Source organism: Ascidia mentula, chromosome 8 (assembly GCF_947561715.1).
Source record: "Ascidia mentula chromosome 8, kaAscMent1.1, whole genome shotgun sequence".
In the NCBI taxonomy this organism is placed as follows: Eukaryota; Metazoa; Chordata; class Ascidiacea; order Phlebobranchia; family Ascidiidae; genus Ascidia; species Ascidia mentula.
The window spans coordinates 15,756,730-15,773,591 of NC_138573.1; the positions used below are offsets into that span (position 1 = coordinate 15,756,730).

The 16,862-nt window shown below is 36.8% G+C and overlaps 4 protein-coding genes across 4 annotated transcripts; 2 read left to right on the forward strand and 2 right to left on the reverse strand.

Annotated features, from left to right (window-relative positions):
• Positions 1-817: 817 nt before the first annotated feature.
• On the reverse strand, positions 818-7,261 carry LOC145911514 (putative protein FAM10A4). The gene is made up of 8 exons (XM_082998895.1): positions 7,073-7,261; positions 6,538-6,692; positions 6,163-6,257; positions 5,948-6,075; positions 5,801-5,891; positions 5,602-5,724; positions 1,325-1,462; positions 818-1,266 (listed from the first exon to the last, which is right to left on the reverse strand). Exons 1-8 carry the CDS (start codon positions 7,198-7,200, stop codon positions 1,036-1,038), a joined length of 1,089 nt encoding a protein of 362 aa, XP_082855021.1. The 5' UTR covers positions 7,201-7,261; the 3' UTR covers positions 818-1,035.
• LOC145911116 (sarcalumenin-like) lies at positions 1,580-5,286 on the forward strand. Its single transcript, XM_082998362.1, has 7 exons — positions 1,580-1,648; positions 1,817-2,050; positions 2,909-3,013; positions 3,209-3,409; positions 3,539-3,713; positions 3,959-4,154; positions 4,657-5,286. Exons 1-7 carry the CDS (start codon positions 1,594-1,596, stop codon positions 5,086-5,088), a joined length of 1,398 nt encoding a protein of 465 aa, XP_082854488.1. The 5' UTR covers positions 1,580-1,593; the 3' UTR covers positions 5,089-5,286.
• Positions 7,262-7,723: 462 nt separating the features above from the next.
• LOC145910771 (ufm1-specific protease 2-like) lies at positions 7,724-11,779 on the forward strand. The gene is made up of 9 exons (XM_082997976.1): positions 7,724-7,821; positions 8,317-8,467; positions 8,548-8,763; positions 9,173-9,488; positions 9,608-9,806; positions 9,863-10,009; positions 10,221-10,385; positions 10,619-10,820; positions 11,155-11,779. Exons 1-9 carry the CDS (start codon positions 7,780-7,782, stop codon positions 11,364-11,366), a joined length of 1,650 nt encoding a protein of 549 aa, XP_082854102.1. The 5' UTR covers positions 7,724-7,779; the 3' UTR covers positions 11,367-11,779.
• A 256-nt stretch (positions 11,780-12,035) lies between these two features.
• On the reverse strand, positions 12,036-15,927 carry LOC145910969 (heat shock protein 75 kDa, mitochondrial-like). The gene is made up of 14 exons (XM_082998199.1): positions 15,798-15,927; positions 15,361-15,635; positions 14,939-15,188; positions 14,737-14,869; positions 14,494-14,677; positions 14,257-14,393; positions 13,973-14,191; positions 13,568-13,715; positions 13,207-13,334; positions 12,934-13,053; positions 12,688-12,871; positions 12,420-12,577; positions 12,258-12,330; positions 12,036-12,191 (listed from the first exon to the last, which is right to left on the reverse strand). Exons 1-14 carry the CDS (start codon positions 15,904-15,906, stop codon positions 12,090-12,092), a joined length of 2,220 nt encoding a protein of 739 aa, XP_082854325.1. The 5' UTR covers positions 15,907-15,927; the 3' UTR covers positions 12,036-12,089.
• Positions 15,928-16,862: the final 935 nt, after the last annotated feature.

Sequence of the window (16,862 nt, forward strand, 5' to 3'; positions counted from 1 at the left end):
GTCAGGCGCGCGAATGCAAAATTAGTTTCCCAGGATACTTTTCTGCATCCCTTTTTGCGACTAAAGTCCTGTTTTACGAAAACTGATTTTGATAAAGGTCTCACATGTAAACCAAGTTTGAACTCGCTGTATTAATTATTTTCCCGAATCCTTTGTCATTTTCCTGAACTCAAAGTTACCCTTCAAGAAAAAAAATTGCTGTTTAAACAAACTCGACAGTTACTTATTGAGTCTGCCTGTAGTACGCGAGTAACTCATTGGCTTTCTTTCGAGCAAACTACGGCGACCTACATGTTGTGTGTGGAACTTTGTTTACTAACCCCGGACAAACACCAAATCGTTTATCCTTCAGGATATTACATACTTTTCTACTATCAGCACGTTTGTATAAAAAAAATGATTTCTATAACTTGCATGTTTGATTTTTATAACATTTTTTATTCATATCTACAAATGAAGTGCTTTCAGTTTTGTGCTTGGTAAATTAAATTGGCCTTAAACTTCACATGCAATTTATGTGGTGAGCTGCAGATAGGGACACTGTTTCACTTTCAACGATCTGGTCAGCAAAATAGTGTCAGCAGCTCACTATGAAAAAAAAAACATTATTGGCTCTATTGCTTTGTACACCATTGCTGTTCACTGATAAAAATTGAGGTATTACACATTTTACATTAACTAATATATACTTTTCCTACGGTTATGGCGTTGAAGAGGACTCTTGTAAAGAAATCAAAGAACACCAATGAGATATTGTTTTTGCCAAGTTGAAACATTTACGATGTGATTTACGAAGAATATCGGACAACAGTTTGCACGGAAAAGTTTTATTGAAAACAAAAAAACCTGCACATGGAAATTACAACATCGCTTTATGTACATAACATCGTATGCAAATACGCAGTGAAACTTTTGCTGACGAATCACGATCGATAATACACTACAGCAGGTGGCGCCAATTTGTGCCACTCGCAATTGGCTGAGGTGTCACGTGTCAAACCTACGTTAAGTCTGGTGAACCACGACGCCTCGGGGTTAATCGAGGTCAATGTCGGTAGGCACTTCGAAGATTTTCGGTTCTTCACTCTCCTTTTTCGGTTCTGGGGTCTCCTTTGGTTCCTCCGTGCTTTCTTTTGGTGGAGGATCGGATGCTCCTCCGAAGTTGAAACCGGACATGTCGGGCATTCCCTGGAAGTTCGGCATCCCCTGAAAGTTCGGCATTCCCTGAAAGTTCGGCATTTCCCTTCTGACGTTTTCCTCAAATTCCTGTAATTACAAAATACTGACAATACAACTCAGCAATTTATTCTGAAAATATTCCTACCTTGTCACGCTTTTCCTGCTCTTTTCGAGCTTTTTCCTGTGCCTTTTGGGCTTTCTTGACCCTTTTGATGCGATCGGCGACTTCTCGTTCTTTTCTCTTGCGTTCTCGCGCCATTTTATGCTCCCGAATTTTGATTGCCTTAAAAAAAACTTAAATTTAATAAGTCTTCTGCGACAAAACGTAAACCGCTATAAAAACTGTTTCCATGGGGGAAAGCACCTTTAGTAACAAATCGCTGTAGCTATTTCAGTTTTCCGCGCGATGAAACAATGTTTTCATTGAGGTTGTTTTGTTTTCTGTCGATGGTTGTGTCACCAAATTACGGTAAGAGGTATACACTAATGTTTTAAATTTTGTTGTTTGTATTCAATGCTGTCTCAGAGCATTGGATTTTTAAAAAAACATTTCTTTTAGAACCAGCAGAAACACTGTTTTATCAAAATAACATTGTTTTTCCTATATTGGACAAACTAACATCATTTCTATGTGAAGGTGGCGGCCACAATCAAAATGAATTTGAGGAACCAAACAAGCCTCAACATTCGCACGATTCCCAACATTTGAGGCAAAGAGATCACATCCACAGGACTTTGAGGTACGACAGACCCAACCCTTCTGCACACAACCAAATACTGGAGCAACTCATAGATATTTATGAGACCACTATAAAGCCACTGGAGGATGCTTATCATTACAATGATCTCCCAGAAAGGAATGACATGTCTGGTATTTATTAATCACAGTTCTTGAATTCATAATATTAGTGATGTCATGCGCCAGATCCAGGTACCCGGCCCCGGCCGGATATTGACCAATTTTCAATACCCGGACCCGGCCGGATAATGCACTTAATTTTACGGGATAGTTGGGAAAGCATTTTTGTCCTAAAAACGTACAAACATTTCGCAAAGTACTCGTTTTTGGGACCCAGTCTGTGATACTCATCGACTTCCGATTTTTCTGTTCTTTGTTTTGGAGTTTTTTGTGACGTGTTATACCATATTAATGAATGCCCACGTTTATTTGTTCCACTCATGATAAGCTAACCTTAACATAGCATTCCATTTGGCAATCAAACATTTTTGCCATACCGATAAAATACACGAATCGGTGTTAACAAACTGTCGGATCCAAATTATCCGGCTGAATTTGATTGACAACTATCCGGATCTGGCCGGGCCAGATAATTTGGAACTGGGAACATCACTACATAATATTCATTGAGAGCTGCATACAGTAGCTTTGGAAATACTAGTCCAGGGCAACAATCACAATCTGCACTAATGAGACCTTTTAGGTTTAAACAGCTTTGCAGCACATTTGACCCAATAGGTGGAAACATTCTCCCTGAATGCAGCTCACTTAAGGTGTTTGTTTACAAGAAACATTTGACAATATCAGCATTTCACTACCATCTTTATGCTTTTGTATTTAAACTATAACTACATATAAATACTCTTGTGAGTTGTATTTCATTTCTGTAGTGTGACATGCTTATTAAGAAACACATGATTTTGTTTTTTATCGACTCTGTTATTATTTCCATGTTGTGTATACATTGTTTAAAAACACAATATTATACAGTTGGCCAAATTAAAGCAAATCCACTGGTTCTATTTTTGGGCCCATGGAGTACTGGAAAAACTACAATGCTCAACTACATTCTTGACACCGATATTTTAAGAACAGGTATTTGGAATATATATGTAAATCATGGAATTTCATGTAAAACATGGAAATTACACCTAACAACTGTCATACACTGCTACGAGTTATTAACACTTGTTTAACAACAGTATAACATATGTTCAAATAGTACAACTGACAATGGTTATTTTAAATTGCTTTGCCTCCCAAGACATTTTCAGCTAAATGTTTTGCCAGGTGCCGAACCGACAACATCCGAGTTTACAATTGTGAATTACGACGAGAAGAAAAAGAACACAGAAGGTGCTGTGTTGGTATCGGACAAGACAAAGGGGTTCACTGCTCTGGAGAAATTCGGACAAAACTTTTTGGAAAGATTTACAGGAGTGGGACTTCCCCATCCACTTTTGAGAAGGGTTACTTTTCTTGATACACCAGGTATAAACACATGTTGTGGTTTGTAGCAACATTTTTGCTCAAAAACAGTCTAAAAACAAGTTTACTTAGGTTTGTTGCATTTTCCCACTGCATATGTGCATTACGCAAATGGAAATTTGTGCTTTGTAGGTATCATCGAAAACCGAAAACAACAAGAAAGAGGTTACCCATTTAACAAAGTAGTCAAATGGTTTATTGATCGAGCTCAACTTATAATTGTTGTTTTTGATCCGACCAAGCTCGATGTTGGACTTGAGTTAGAAACATTGTTCAAGCAACTAAAGGGCAAGGAGTCCCAAATAAGGTAAAGTAAAAGTACTTGAACTTTAAATTTGTTCTGTCGTGAATCATTAATCAAAAATAAACATTGTATGTCACAATTCTTTTATTTTAAAATGTAGGCTGTTAATCTGAAGAATAGATTCAAAACCTGGAACAACACAAAATACTTATGCCAAAAATATACATTTTGACATTCTTACTTTTAACTTGTGTCTACGAACTATATAAGATACTCCTATGTGTCTCATTTAAGTTTAATTTTTTTAGACTCATTTTGAACAAAGCGGACAGCATTGCAACACAGGAGCTCATGCGCGTTTATGGGGCCCTTTTTTGGAGCCTGGCACCACTGATAAATGTTACTGAACCTCCAAGGGTCTACACTGGATCGTATTGGCCATATGAATATAAGTTTAACAGCAATAGTGTTCTTTTTAGACAAGAGGAAGTCTCATTGCTTCAGGTATGTAAAACACAGGTGCCATTTTATGACTAATTACGCAACCAATAAGTTCATATCATAGGTTTTCCAAAAAAACTCGTCGCATTTGTAACGTTCAAAGAAAAAAAGAACTACAAACAATGTGTTTCTTACACGTCGCACGCAGAACATGTTGACCTAGTTTCGCTTACGTAACTGACATCGGTTGTTGCAACGTCAGTCTCGCAGTATGATATGCCAACTGGTAGTTTGGTTGTGTCGTAGACCGATCTCGTGCGTTCATCGTTAACGTCGCCCTTTTTATTAATACGCCTCATGCATTGAAATTCAAACACAGTTTTCGATACTTGATGACGTCATAGTAACAAATTATGACGTCATAATATAGCCGCCCCCCCTGGAAAAATGAAAACTAGGCGCCTATGGTTCATATGTCTGGTTTTGGGCACTGTCAAGTTAAATATCTTCGGGAAAATGCAGTTAAAGTATTGCCATTCTGAGTGTATAATACTTTGTTGTACAGGATTTGAATGACGTCATAGAAAACCGCTTGGAAAACAAGATAGGCCTTGTAAGGCAGCATGCAATTCGAGTGAGGATTCACGCTTTACTTGTCAACGAATACCTTGAAAAACTAAAGAATGAATGGACATTTTTATCTGACAAGGAAAATGTAATCAAACAACTTCTTCTGTCACCAAACGAGAACAACATTTTTAAAGGAGTTCAGACAAAGAACAACATCAGCCCGTTTGACTTGCCCCCACCTTCTCAGTATACAGAGTTCTTCTCCATAAACCACATGGATGACTTCACACCACTACACCACCACTGCAGTTACTTTTCAGGTTGCCTGATGGATAAACTGGAAGAGGCAATAACAAAGACTTTGCCAGATCTTTTAGCAACGGCAAATCGCCACAAACATTTTTCCAGCACAAGAGATGAACTGTAATGTTGGGACAGTTTTGTGTTTTAATTTAACATTGATTGACTTTCTTGTAACAATTCTTTATGTTTGGCGTCGACAGTAATAACCATGCACAACTTGCAGGTAATGCTGGTGCAATTTATCAGAGCTGCTTTGTAATATTTTTCACTGTGTGCCATTCGGTTTCAATAGTCACATGACTTTAACTGTGTGCTTGTGAATAAATATTAACAGATAAATTAAGAGGTGCTTGTTCACAGGGTGGCAGGTTTTTTTGTGAGGCACACAAGATCAATTCATAACACCAACTTGCTAATACTGTCCTACATTGTGACAGCCCTTTTTAAAAAAAATTTCTTGCACCATGTGCACAGAACAAATATTTGCTCTACAAGAATTTTGAGGATTGGTTTTTATAAGGGATCAGAGGTAATTTATATCAAGTTTTAAAGCATATGACAGATATAAATTGTTCTATTTGTCATTACAAAATCACTTTTGAGGTCACACCAAAATTATACACAGCATTCAGCAAACCTTGGGTCTGATTTCTTTTAGCAATTCATAGATTTCCTCGTCAAAGTCAATTTTCTGCGCAACTTCGAAGTCATGGCAGGCCTCATCCCAATTCCCAAGCAACTTGTTCGCTTTGCCTAAAACCTACAAACAAATGTTACTTGTCATGTTTAAAAGCACATGGTTCAGATGGCATTTGACCCTTTTCCTATTAACCCACTTTATACGCAGCAGCAGAATCTGGGTTAATCTCCAATGCTTTAGTTGCATCTCTTGTTGCTGCATTTGGCTTGGAGATTTTTAAGTAGGACCTGAAAGACCAAAGAAATGTACAAACCAAACTTAACATAAGATATAATGCACTCACGTTGCCCTTTTGACAAAGAGTACAGTTCTTTTATTGTCAAGTTTAATGCCAGCGGTAAAGTGATTGATGGCCCCTTCATAATCTCCACTCTGCATTGCCTCCATTCCAAGTTTCCTCATATCCATCGCCTTGCACACATCCATTTTTTATGTTAAATGTTCGGCGACATTGTGTCCACTGATTAAAATTTAATAAAACACAAAAATAAAAAGTACTTGATCTTGCTCTTCCTCTGTGCTTTCTTTGCTGTCATCACCCATTTCCTGTGGTGGATCTGTGTCTCCACTTATTACACCTTCCATGTCAAACTCTGTAACAACATTTTCACTTTGCATTGGTCATCAAACAGTAGCAATCTGGTACAGGACAGGACCATTTAGCAGTTCTGATGAAAGTAGGCTCTTTGGCACACTGATCTTAATTGGTTTTGTGAACCCGAATTACCCCAAAGAATGTTTGTGAGTTTCTGAAACCTTAATTGCATAACAATGGTGTTCCAAACAAACTCCCACTGAACAGTTTTAAGAGATTTGTTCATGATATGGCTTAGACATAACTTATTTATTTCCGTAAGTGTTATTTGCACTGACCCAGGTCACTTGATTCATCTTTATCTTCTTCGTCGATTGAATCACTCTCATCCTCACTTTCTGGTTTGGTCCATGCTGGTTTTGACTTTTGTCCATCACCATGATCATGTTTTTCCTGACTTGCAGATGGAGGGTCTGGTAATGTGGCCTTTAAACTGAAGAACATCAAATGTTTTTATCTAGCAAATAATCTAAATGAGTTATTTCAAAACATAACGACTTAGATTATCAACTAAATAACCCCCAAAAATCATAAAATCAGTTTATTATGCAAAAAATGAAGTATTTCTTTGCAATAACATCCACACAGATTTAACTGATAGTTTTATGCAACAAAAACAAAAAACAAATTCAAGATCAAGCCAAATAACTTTCATGGTTGCTTGAAATATTAATCATTAATTTCAAAATTAATTGGTTAATGTGGCTGTTTGCAAATAGTGGTAGAAGCAATATTAATCAGTGTTTTGCATGTTGATTCAGAATACCATGTCAATAGCCTTTACTTTTTCGAAGTTGATGGACTGCAACTTACTCATTTACAAGCCAATCTTTCAAGAATGAAAATTCCTTCATGTGGATAACAGCAGGTTGAAGCTTACACAGCTGAACAAACTGCTTTAGCATTTCAAGCTTATCTTCTGATATTCCCATGTTCTCCATCTTGTTGAAGAAGTTTTTCTGCCTCAAATACAATTGCTTCAAATAAGCGGCTAATGAAATCTCGCCTACGAAAATAAAGAAAATACTAACAAAAAGGGTTTTGTTTAATCAAGAAAAACTATCTTGGACATGGAACAACAATATCGATGTGCGCATTTATCTCACAGAACAAGTGAAAAGAACGTATTCAATGTTTGAACTGTTTTACAGAAAACTGCACAGCAACGCAACAGAGAATGGCATGTCGTTATTAGCTACGCATGCGTCGCGCGAAAATGCTGGAAAATCGGCATTCCTCGATCTGACTGAAAAACACGCAAACAAGCCTCTTGTATATGTATTTCTACTGGGCACAAATGTTTGTAACATTAAAATATAGGATAACAGTTTACAAACACAAATCACTTCCAAAATCTCGTACTTGGCAGAAAAATGGACAAGACAAGACATTTTTTTGAAATTAATTCGCATGAATGCGTGCGACGACCACGTGGTAACACTATAAAGTTTTGTAAACAATTTTGCTTTATGCGTTGAGTTTGTTTTTGTAATGGAGTAAATTTTTATATTTGCTTCAAAATGCAAATTCGTCGTGTTCTGTTTGTGCAAGACGTCGTGGAAGTAAGTTAAATGCTTTGCAAAGAACATAATACAAGTTATTACGGTGTCAAATGTATATTTTAATATGTTTAACGATAAAACGATATCCTCTTTGTTGAGAGAGATTATAGGGGTCGCGGGTTGGCAACCCCTCGTACGCGAGATGATTATTCGTGGCAAAAGTGATTTACCTGTTAATAAATGTACAAACCTCCGCTACACATATGCCATACTACCTGGGAATGTTGAATTGTCCCTTAAAAAAGCAAATATTATGTGTAATACACACAATGGGGCGTCATTAGGCAGGGATTACGAAACAAAGGTTAAAGTATTTTGAAGTATACCCACAAGAATGAGATATTTTTTATTAATTTGTAAATTGGCATGCTTCGTACAAGGTGCTGACCCCTGTTCATGGTCCCACACTACAGATAATCTGGTGTGCAAATAGTATGTTTGCTTTTATGCTTTTAAATATCAGTCAAATTACATTGTGTTTTGTTTTTTTGGCAGAAATTGGAAACTTTGGAAAATACTAATAATTCTAATTGTTCCCTTGTCACATGGTGCAATGATGATGTCATTTTAGTGACAGGTTGCCTAAATAGCAAAAAAGGCAGCAAATCTGACAGCCTACCAACAGCATCTGACTACATTCCCAGAGGTGAAAGTAAAACCAAAAACATTAAAAATGAATTTTTAGCCTGCGTTGTTATAACTAGCAAAATGTGTATTTTTTTGCAGGCTTTGTGATAGGTGGCCAATTTGGACATTCTCATTCAAGTGACTTTGAACTGTGCGCAACTTTAAATGATGAAAAACACTTGGTTGTAAAATTAAATGGAAACATTGTGGAACATGAACAAATTCCTTGCAGGGAAGCTCAGGATTTTCTTGCTTCTAAAACGATCCCATTTATCATCAGTGGAGTTGTGACAACAACTGCAAAAGTTGCTGATGGTAAAAACTGTTGTGATTTTTTTCATAAAAATGCATGAATTATTCCCAAACAAAAAACATAATTTTCTTGTTAAATTAAATTATATTTTTGTACAAATTAACTTGAATATGTAGGAACAATAAATATGCAAAATAAAATAGTGTTGGAACCGAAAAAAACATAAGGATTATCATGTCAGGAGCCCATAGTTAAGGTAATCTCTTCACAGAAATTATTTTTTGCTGAAGGATAATCATTTTTGACAATCGTTTGAAGCAAAACACAATTTACAGAACAATTTATGCCACATGGGGATTAGTTTAACTTCATTTGATATTTATTTGTGTCACATGCCTTTGGTTTACATGAAATGTTGTGTTTTGTTTGTAATATTAAAAGTTTTGTTGCCTAACACAACCCTCCTCAAAGGTTCCCTCGATATTGAATCAGAAAGTTTGTTTGGTCAAAGCTTGGCATTTTTACTCGAGGACAAGAATACAATTCTTCATCATGCTTCAGAGTTCGACACTTGCCTTTGCAAATCCTTGTTGGAGAAAAGCAAAAGTGGGAGGACTGGTTGTTCGTCATTTTTGTCCAATACAATAAAATGCAAAATTTTGACAAATGCATGTTCTGGCGTGAAGTTTGCCCCAGTTATTGAACATGTGGAAAATGACAAGTTTATCAACTTTCCACTTTGCTTTGAAGTACTATGTTATGTTAGTCAGGAACTACCTTTAAACAAGTGAGTTGTACTCTTAAAATTTAAACCTATTTTTTATTAAAACCAAATGGATTTTATTCTCCTAATGTTCTGCATCCAAATATCGTATTTTCCTAAAAAAATTGTTTTGTTTTTACCAGGTTGTATGAGCAATTAAAAGATGGTCTTCAAAGCCACACAAACAACGTGAAATGTTGTTTAAATAGAGAATATTCAGCAAAACAGAAAAACCTTTGTCTCCCAAGATTGCTTTACTTCCAACCTCCAGGTTGGTGCCACCCGGTGACCATTTGCTACCCTGAGAACAAAACTGACTCGGATTTAGAAGATTTTCGGAAGGTGGTTGCAAGGTTCAACCAAAACATACTTAAGATAAATTGCCTTTTGTTTTTTAGAACGTTTTGCATCACACTTTCATGGTCAAGTGCACCAGGCCACATTTCCGGAGAAACAATGCAATAGAACTTATACCAAAGCACAGCACTCTTTTACTCAACAATACACATGTTGGTTTGCCAACACCAAAAATAACAGATGGAAAGGTGAAACACAAGCTAATATATTATCACATAAACTTCCATGAGTTTTCTATAGATACATTAAAGTCCTCATATTATTTGTTTCGGAAACTAGAACTTCACAATTGTACTGCTAAATAATAGTAATAAGGTAGCTGTAAATTCAGTTTTAAGTATAGACAGTTTTTTGTGATATTCTTAGGGATACATATATAACTTTCTTGGTAATTTGTAGCTGTATTTGGTGAAAGGAACATATGGTTACCACCATTACATGCAAGACCACATGGATGATAATGGTTGGGGTTGTGCGTACAGGTCTTTACAAACTGTTGTTTCATGGTTCAGGAATCAAGCTTACACTGACAAAAAGATTCCCACACACAAAGAAATTCAACAAGTAAACCAAAAAATTATTATTAAAGTTTGTAAATTTCCCTATTTGCTTTTTTAATTAAATAATTTTCTCTTTGTGGCCTTATTCAAATAATGTATTGGTGTTTTATTTTGCCAAGTTTACTACATCAGTGTATAGTGATCTTTTATTAAAATAGAAATATTTATTTTGTTACTGGCATCATCAGTTTTATATTTGTGTTAAATGTGCTGTTTTGTTTTGAACTAAATGTGTAGATTCTTGTTGATACTGGAGACAAGACTAAGGAATTTGTCGGAACAAGAAAATGGATTGGGTCCATAGAAGTTAGTACCATCCTCAACCAATATCTTGGAGTCACCTCAAAGATTATGTCAGTTGGTCAGGGGTCTGAACTTTCTAATCGAGGAAGGGAGCTTGCCATGCATTTTGCAAACCAGGGAACACCCATAATGATTGGTAAGATCGTGTGATTGATTGACACTTGTTTGCCATGGTTTTTGCAGAAAATTTTTTTTCCTATTGTGTAAAATCTAAAAAAGTTGTTTTAGGCATTTTACACATGTATGTGGTTTTTAATGCTCTGGTATATTTTGTTTAAGTAAATTATATTTTATCCAATATAATGAATAAGGCAGTAACTTATACATAACCTCTAGCCTTGGCCCCTCTAAAGCAAGAACAAACTACTATCAGTGATAACTTTAATTGTTTCATGCAACACTGCATATTTTTGTATTTATTAAACACAGCAACATTAATGCATATTGAACTACTACATTATTCATATCAGGTGGCGGTGTGCTGGCCCACACCATCCTTGGAGTTTGCTTTAGCGACACAAGTGGAGAGACAAAATTCCTGATACTAGATCCCCACTATACTGGAGGTGAAGACTTAAAAGTTATTCAGGACAAGGGGTGGTGCGGTTGGAAAGGGCAGAATTTCTGGAACCAAACTGCATTTTACAACCTCTGTTTACCCCAAGTTCCCGAAACTTGTTGACCTTCATTGATTTTGGTGGTGACATAATTTTGTGGGGCAAAGTTGGTCAAGAGCTTTTTTTGTGTGATGTCAATTATTTGATAAAATAAGTTTATGGTTTGCATACTTTTGATATGAGCACTTTCACTTGCGCAGTTGGAAAATTAAGGTTTTGTTATGTGCAATAAACAGCTATACAAGATGTATTTAAAGTTAAACGCAAAGGTGACCTGTAACGATATGTCAATTCCATAGAGGACTGTAACAGACTTAAACAAAACCTATACCACTGCACATGTAATGCTCGAAAACTACAACAACAGACATGTAGGAGGAAAGTATTGTTCACTTGATGGTTCTTGTGATATGACCACTTTCAGTTGTGCAGGTTGAAAATTTACGTTTTTGTTGTGGCGCCTACTTTGTGTGCAATAAAGAGCTGTACAAGATGTATTTAAACGAAAAGATGAAGGCAGCAGACCAGAGATTGGTCAAGTGCAGTAATTCCCAAGTGAGTTCATCGGACAACAATTCTGAACAGGACTGTAACAGATTTATAAAAAAAACATACACCACTGCATATGTGATGTTTTAAATCTACAACAACCGCCATGTGGGTGGAAAGCATTGTTCACTTGATGGTTCTGTCATACTACGCAGTCTCAACTAGCCAGTAATCCCAAACAGAATAGCAAAGAATTTTATTTCACATCAAATATGTACTTCACAAGATGCGTAATTACATCAGTGTTTCTCCAAAACAGCTGACAACAGGTCATTCAGTCTGTTGATCATCGGCCGTGCATCTTCAATAAGACCGGCAGATACCATTGCATTGTCATAGAGCTAAAAACAGAATAAAACTTAAAATATAATCAGGGAATAGGCAGTGTAAGTAGCTCCTATGCTTGCCTGGTCCAAAATTTTCTTTCCCAATTCTTGATCAGCATCTTTAATTTTCGCCAGCTTCAAAATCACAGGGTGACTGAAAAACCATAACTGAATTATGAAACGTAACTTTGTGAAAGTGCTACAAAATCATCACAAAATAGTCTATTGTAAAAAAATACACACCTGGAATTGAGTTGTAGTGTTGGTTTGAACAATGCTGTTCTCTCAGCCTCTGACAAACCTTTGGAATCTGTGAGATACTGACTCTTCAAGAAATGTCTGACTGACCCCATTTCCCACACTGTAACCATTGCTGGGTGTTTGTCCAACTTATCTGTGACCTAAAACATCCAACTTTACAGGCACAAATTTTACAGTTACCCACAAGAGCTTTTTTTAAAATCCCTTGACAAACAGTTTAAAAGTATAAAAAATACTGTGTATGTAATACCTTTACATCCGTTACTTTCACGTCTAGTGTAGTTTTGGCCCATTCTACTAGGTCTTTTCCCTGTGTTTCACTAAGCTGTGTTGTGACTGTAGCTTCATCCTCAGGAGTTACGATATTTTCCTTATCTTTGTTTGGTTGGAACATGTCAGCCAACACTTCATTTTCCAGGGAAAACAACTGTTTTCTACATAAGATGTTCAGTCGTATCATGGACAAGCTATAGTAAAAGTTATGTGCGAAACGTACGAGTCGTAATTCTTCAGTTGGAGCATTGTGATCTCATCATAAGGATCATAACAGAACAAGACTTCCACATCTTTTCCTTTCAAAGCTTCATAGTATGGGGAAGTCTCAGCTAGATTGCGACTGAAAAGGAACAAAAATGCATTTATTGTTGAATACAAACTTGCAACAACATTTGCACACGGAAGTTTGCAGGGAGATATGTTGAAGTTTTTGGATTTTATTTTTGATATTTCTTAAATTTTTATTGAAATAGGTTGAGCTGCACCAACAAACCTCGGGGAGCAGAGATAGAAAATGTTTCTCTGTCCTTCCTTCATCCGTTTGATGTAATCTTTTAGACTGGTTACTTCCCCTTCTGGTAGACTGGATGACTCGTAGCGCAGAAGTTGAGCTACTTCCTCCTAAAAAGGCAATAAGTTGTTCAAATTTTTAGCAGAAATCAGTGCTTCCTAACTGGGTAAGTGAGCGACTTCCTCCTAAAAAGGCAATTAAGTTATTCAAATTTATAGCAGAAATCAGTGCTTCTTTACTGGGTAAGTGGCCCATCAAAGTGTGAATTAAAGTTTTTCGAGAGTGAAAGTGACCAAAAAGGTAAAAAAGCACTGGCATAATTAAAACATTTATTGAAACTTACTCTCTTGTCTTGAATATCTTCTGATAAAACTCCTTCTGTGATGAAAAGTTTGTAGTTGCGGAAAAACTGCAAATATTTTTCTGGATCGCGACGACTTTGGTCAAGGAAGTACTTGATCAAGCGACTTGTCAACGTTTCTCTCAACTTGCTACAGAAAAAGTTCAAAACTTATGATGGAGGTATGGAAACTAGGCAGATTTGACTTGTTCAGCATTTGTTTCTCACCTCCGATATAAACATTTTTTAACCAAAAATTTGACAATAAATATTTGCTCACTTCAAGTTATGTATATACATTTTTTGACAGGAACTCATGCTTAAATTTAACAGCAAGAAATTATCACAAAATTATATGTATATACTGTTAACTGTCACTAAAATTTAGGAGCATAATGTTCTGCATACCTTATCAAAGCACTGTTTTGTAAAAGTTCCCTGCTCAGGTTTAAAGGAATGTCTTCACTGTCAACAACTCCACGAAGAAACCGCAACCATTTCGGGAGGAGATGTTCAGTTTTATGTTGGACCAAAACTTTTCGGCTGTACAAGGATACCCCCGACCGCCCTGTTGTGTCTTTTGACATCTCAAGAATTGTCGGCCGTTGCTCGGACACGTAGAAGATGCTACAATGGTATATAAGGAGCTAATTGTGGTGACATAGTTGATATTTTATGTTTAAATTACCAACCTGCGAATATTTAAGGGGGCATCAGTTTTATAAAATAGTTTGTACATGTAATGTTCACTGTCATTGGCTGAGAGGTGTCGGAAAAACTTAAGGTGTTGATCCTCATCTATGTCTTTGGCCTCCAACGTCCAGAGTGGCTAAATAGAATGTCAAGATGATTTAACTAATCCAACGTCTATGTTTCGAAATGTTTTGCATAAGATAAAATGCACCAAAACAATTGTTTGATCAACCTACTTGAACGGTGTTAAGCAGTTTCCCATTTAATCTCACTGGAAACCCAACGAAAGCACTGTGTTTGCTGATAATTTTTTCAACAGTTTCTCCTTCAGCAAACTTTCTGCAGTCAGGCTTCAGGGAGACCACAATTTTTGTGCCTGGTTTGACCGATTCAGCTTCCAGAATTTCATACGAAACACCTCTGCAGAGCAGTGCATGAGCATAAAGGAATATTAGGCAATCGCAAGTTTCACTTTTTACCCCTTCGACTTCCAGCAATATCCTTGGCTATCAGGTTCATGCGTCCTCGTGTAAACAGTGACCTCATTTCCAACCATGAAAGTAGAATAGAAACCAACACCGAATTGGCCAATAATCGTTGAGTTTTCATTGCCTGGCAACAAAGCATCATCCATTTTTAATTTTTGTTCGCTTTTTAAAAAAAAAGAAATTGTCTAACTACCTTTTTCTGATATTTTCTTGAGAAATTCCTTTGACCCAGACCGAGCAATTGTCCCCAAGTTGCTCGTTAAATCTTCTCTTGTTAAACCGATTCCAGTGTCTTGAATTGTGAAAGTGTTATTATATTTGTCTGTCTTTATATGAATTTCCAATGGTGTTTCTTCAGACATTGCTTGTTCTGAAGTTAGTCGCATGTACCGTAGTTTTTCAAGAGCATCACTTGCATTTGATATGACTTCACGAATGAAAACCTGTCACAAACAGTTTATGTTGAGAGTGAAACACATTTTTATATGCATTTTCGTATTTCACTTTTTGCATTAGTTCACTTTTTTGCATACATTACCGATAAAATTACCGACCTTCTTTTCCATCTGGATTAAGCATAATTTACATAAAAATTACATCACACTTTTAACCTACTTCATTTTCAGAGTACAATGACTTTGCAACAATATCCAACAACTCTGCAGTTTCCGCCTGGAATTCAAGTTTGTCAGCTTCTCCAACGACTTTTTCATTGTCTTCAATAATGCTTTTTTCATCTGTTTCAGACAATACCTCCTCCTCTTCTGGAACCTTTGCATCTTCAGATGTGGCTGATTGGCTGCTGTAAAATCTCCATGTTTTGGGGGATGCAAAAGAACTGGCGGAAACGTCTTTGGTCAGTAGCGCATTGGGTGATACCGACAGAACATCTGGGACAAAAATATTGCAATAAACCTTACCACATATTCTTTGTTTGAATCGAAATCTGGGCCAAACTTGGGGTGGACATTTAACAATACATGTTATCACATTTACGTTTTACTCAGGGAGCGTGATATTTTAGTATTGGTGTAACTGCAAGTGGTACTTACCGCTTGCTACACTCTGCCGCCAACGTGAGTAACTTTTCGCCGAATTTCGCCTAAAAGGGGAGATATTTCTCAAAATGAGTGAAGAACACGTTTTGCTGCAAGACGCCATGTTGCTCCAACTTCAGAACGAATGAGCGCAGGGTCGTAACCATGTACGTTTTTTAAAGCAACTTATTTGATCTCCATGGAAATTTTATAAAAGACGCATGTCATGATGTTACAAAAGTCGCCGAAACAAAACATTACTTGAGCTGCACATAACGGAGTCATAGTATACTTATATATCAGTAAACTATAGCAGAGCACGCTGCTTCGACATGCAAGGTTTCATCAGTACAGCTTGTGACTGTGGCTCTGGACTAGCTGGTAGCAAAAAACATCGCTGAAATGAATTGCCTGCAGTAGTGCGAGGAAAACATGCGTGGTGCTACAGTGCCCCTGCAACACATCATACACTAAAAGTAAAAATACCCAACCCATTTCTTGCAATGGCAGACAAAAAATTTTCGCCAGGGTAACTGCTTACATAAAAGTACTTTTTAATGTTCTGCTCGCCTACAATTGTCAATGAAAGGTATGAAAACCTTCTTGCACCTAATTAAATATTGAACTCTATTTCCGCTTTGTTAGTCCAAAACGTTGTACTTTATTGTAAACGCTGCATTACACAAAAGTTGCAAACAGTCCATATTCTTCAAATAGTTATAGAATTGTCGTTGCAACAAGACTCTCGGTCATTATTAGAGGAACAGGAACAGGGTCGTACGTTCGCATACAGGACACATCCCAGTGTGGAGTTTGGTTCATATGCATTTTAAATGCTCAAATCGAGTTGTAGCTGCCACACTATGTTTACAATGCCGTTTGCGTGCGCATGGTACCATTCACTAAACAAATATGTTTACAAAGTGGAGCCAATAATATGAATTGTGTAGAAGCTGCAGACAGATGGCCACTGTTTCGACCTAAAAGGTCTCATCAGTGCAGCTGGTGTGACTTTCAGACGACTTTGCTGACCAAACGGCCAAGCAAAGACTTCCACTTTGTGGTGACTATGTAATCACC

Coding starts and splice junctions, on each gene's coding strand:
- LOC145910771 (XM_082997976.1), top strand. CDS start 7,780: ATGCAAATTCGTCGTGTTCTGTTTGTGCAAGACGTCGTGGAA. Junction 7,822..8,316: donor TTGTGCAAGACGTCGTGGAA/GTAAGTTAAATG, acceptor TTTTTTTGGCAG/AAATTGGAAACTTTGGAAAA. Junction 9,489..9,607: donor CAGGAACTACCTTTAAACAA/GTGAGTTGTACT, acceptor TGTTTTTACCAG/GTTGTATGAGCAATTAAAAG.
- LOC145911116 (XM_082998362.1), top strand. CDS start 1,594: ATGTTTTCATTGAGGTTGTTTTGTTTTCTGTCGATGGTTGTGTCACCA. Junction 1,649..1,816: donor GGTTGTGTCACCAAATTACG/GTAAGAGGTATA, acceptor TTCTATGTGAAG/GTGGCGGCCACAATCAAAAT. Junction 3,014..3,208: donor CACCGATATTTTAAGAACAG/GTATTTGGAATA, acceptor ATGTTTTGCCAG/GTGCCGAACCGACAACATCC.
- LOC145911514 (XM_082998895.1), bottom strand. CDS start 7,200: ATGGAGAACATGGGAATATCAGAAGATAAGCTTGAAATGCTAAAGCAG. Junction 6,693..7,072: donor AAAGATTGGCTTGTAAATGA/GTAAGTTGCAGT, acceptor GATGTTCTTCAG/TTTAAAGGCCACATTACCAG. Junction 5,892..5,947: donor CTCTTTGTCAAAAGGGCAAC/GTGAGTGCATTA, acceptor TTGGTCTTTCAG/GTCCTACTTAAAAATCTCCA.
- LOC145910969 (XM_082998199.1), bottom strand. CDS start 15,906: ATGGCGTCTTGCAGCAAAACGTGTTCTTCACTCATTTTGAGAAATATC. Junction 15,189..15,360: donor CATTGTACTCTGAAAATGAA/GTAGGTTAAAAG, acceptor TGTTTGTGACAG/GTTTTCATTCGTGAAGTCAT. Junction 14,394..14,493: donor AACTGCTTAACACCGTTCAA/GTAGGTTGATCA, acceptor CATTCTATTTAG/CCACTCTGGACGTTGGAGGC.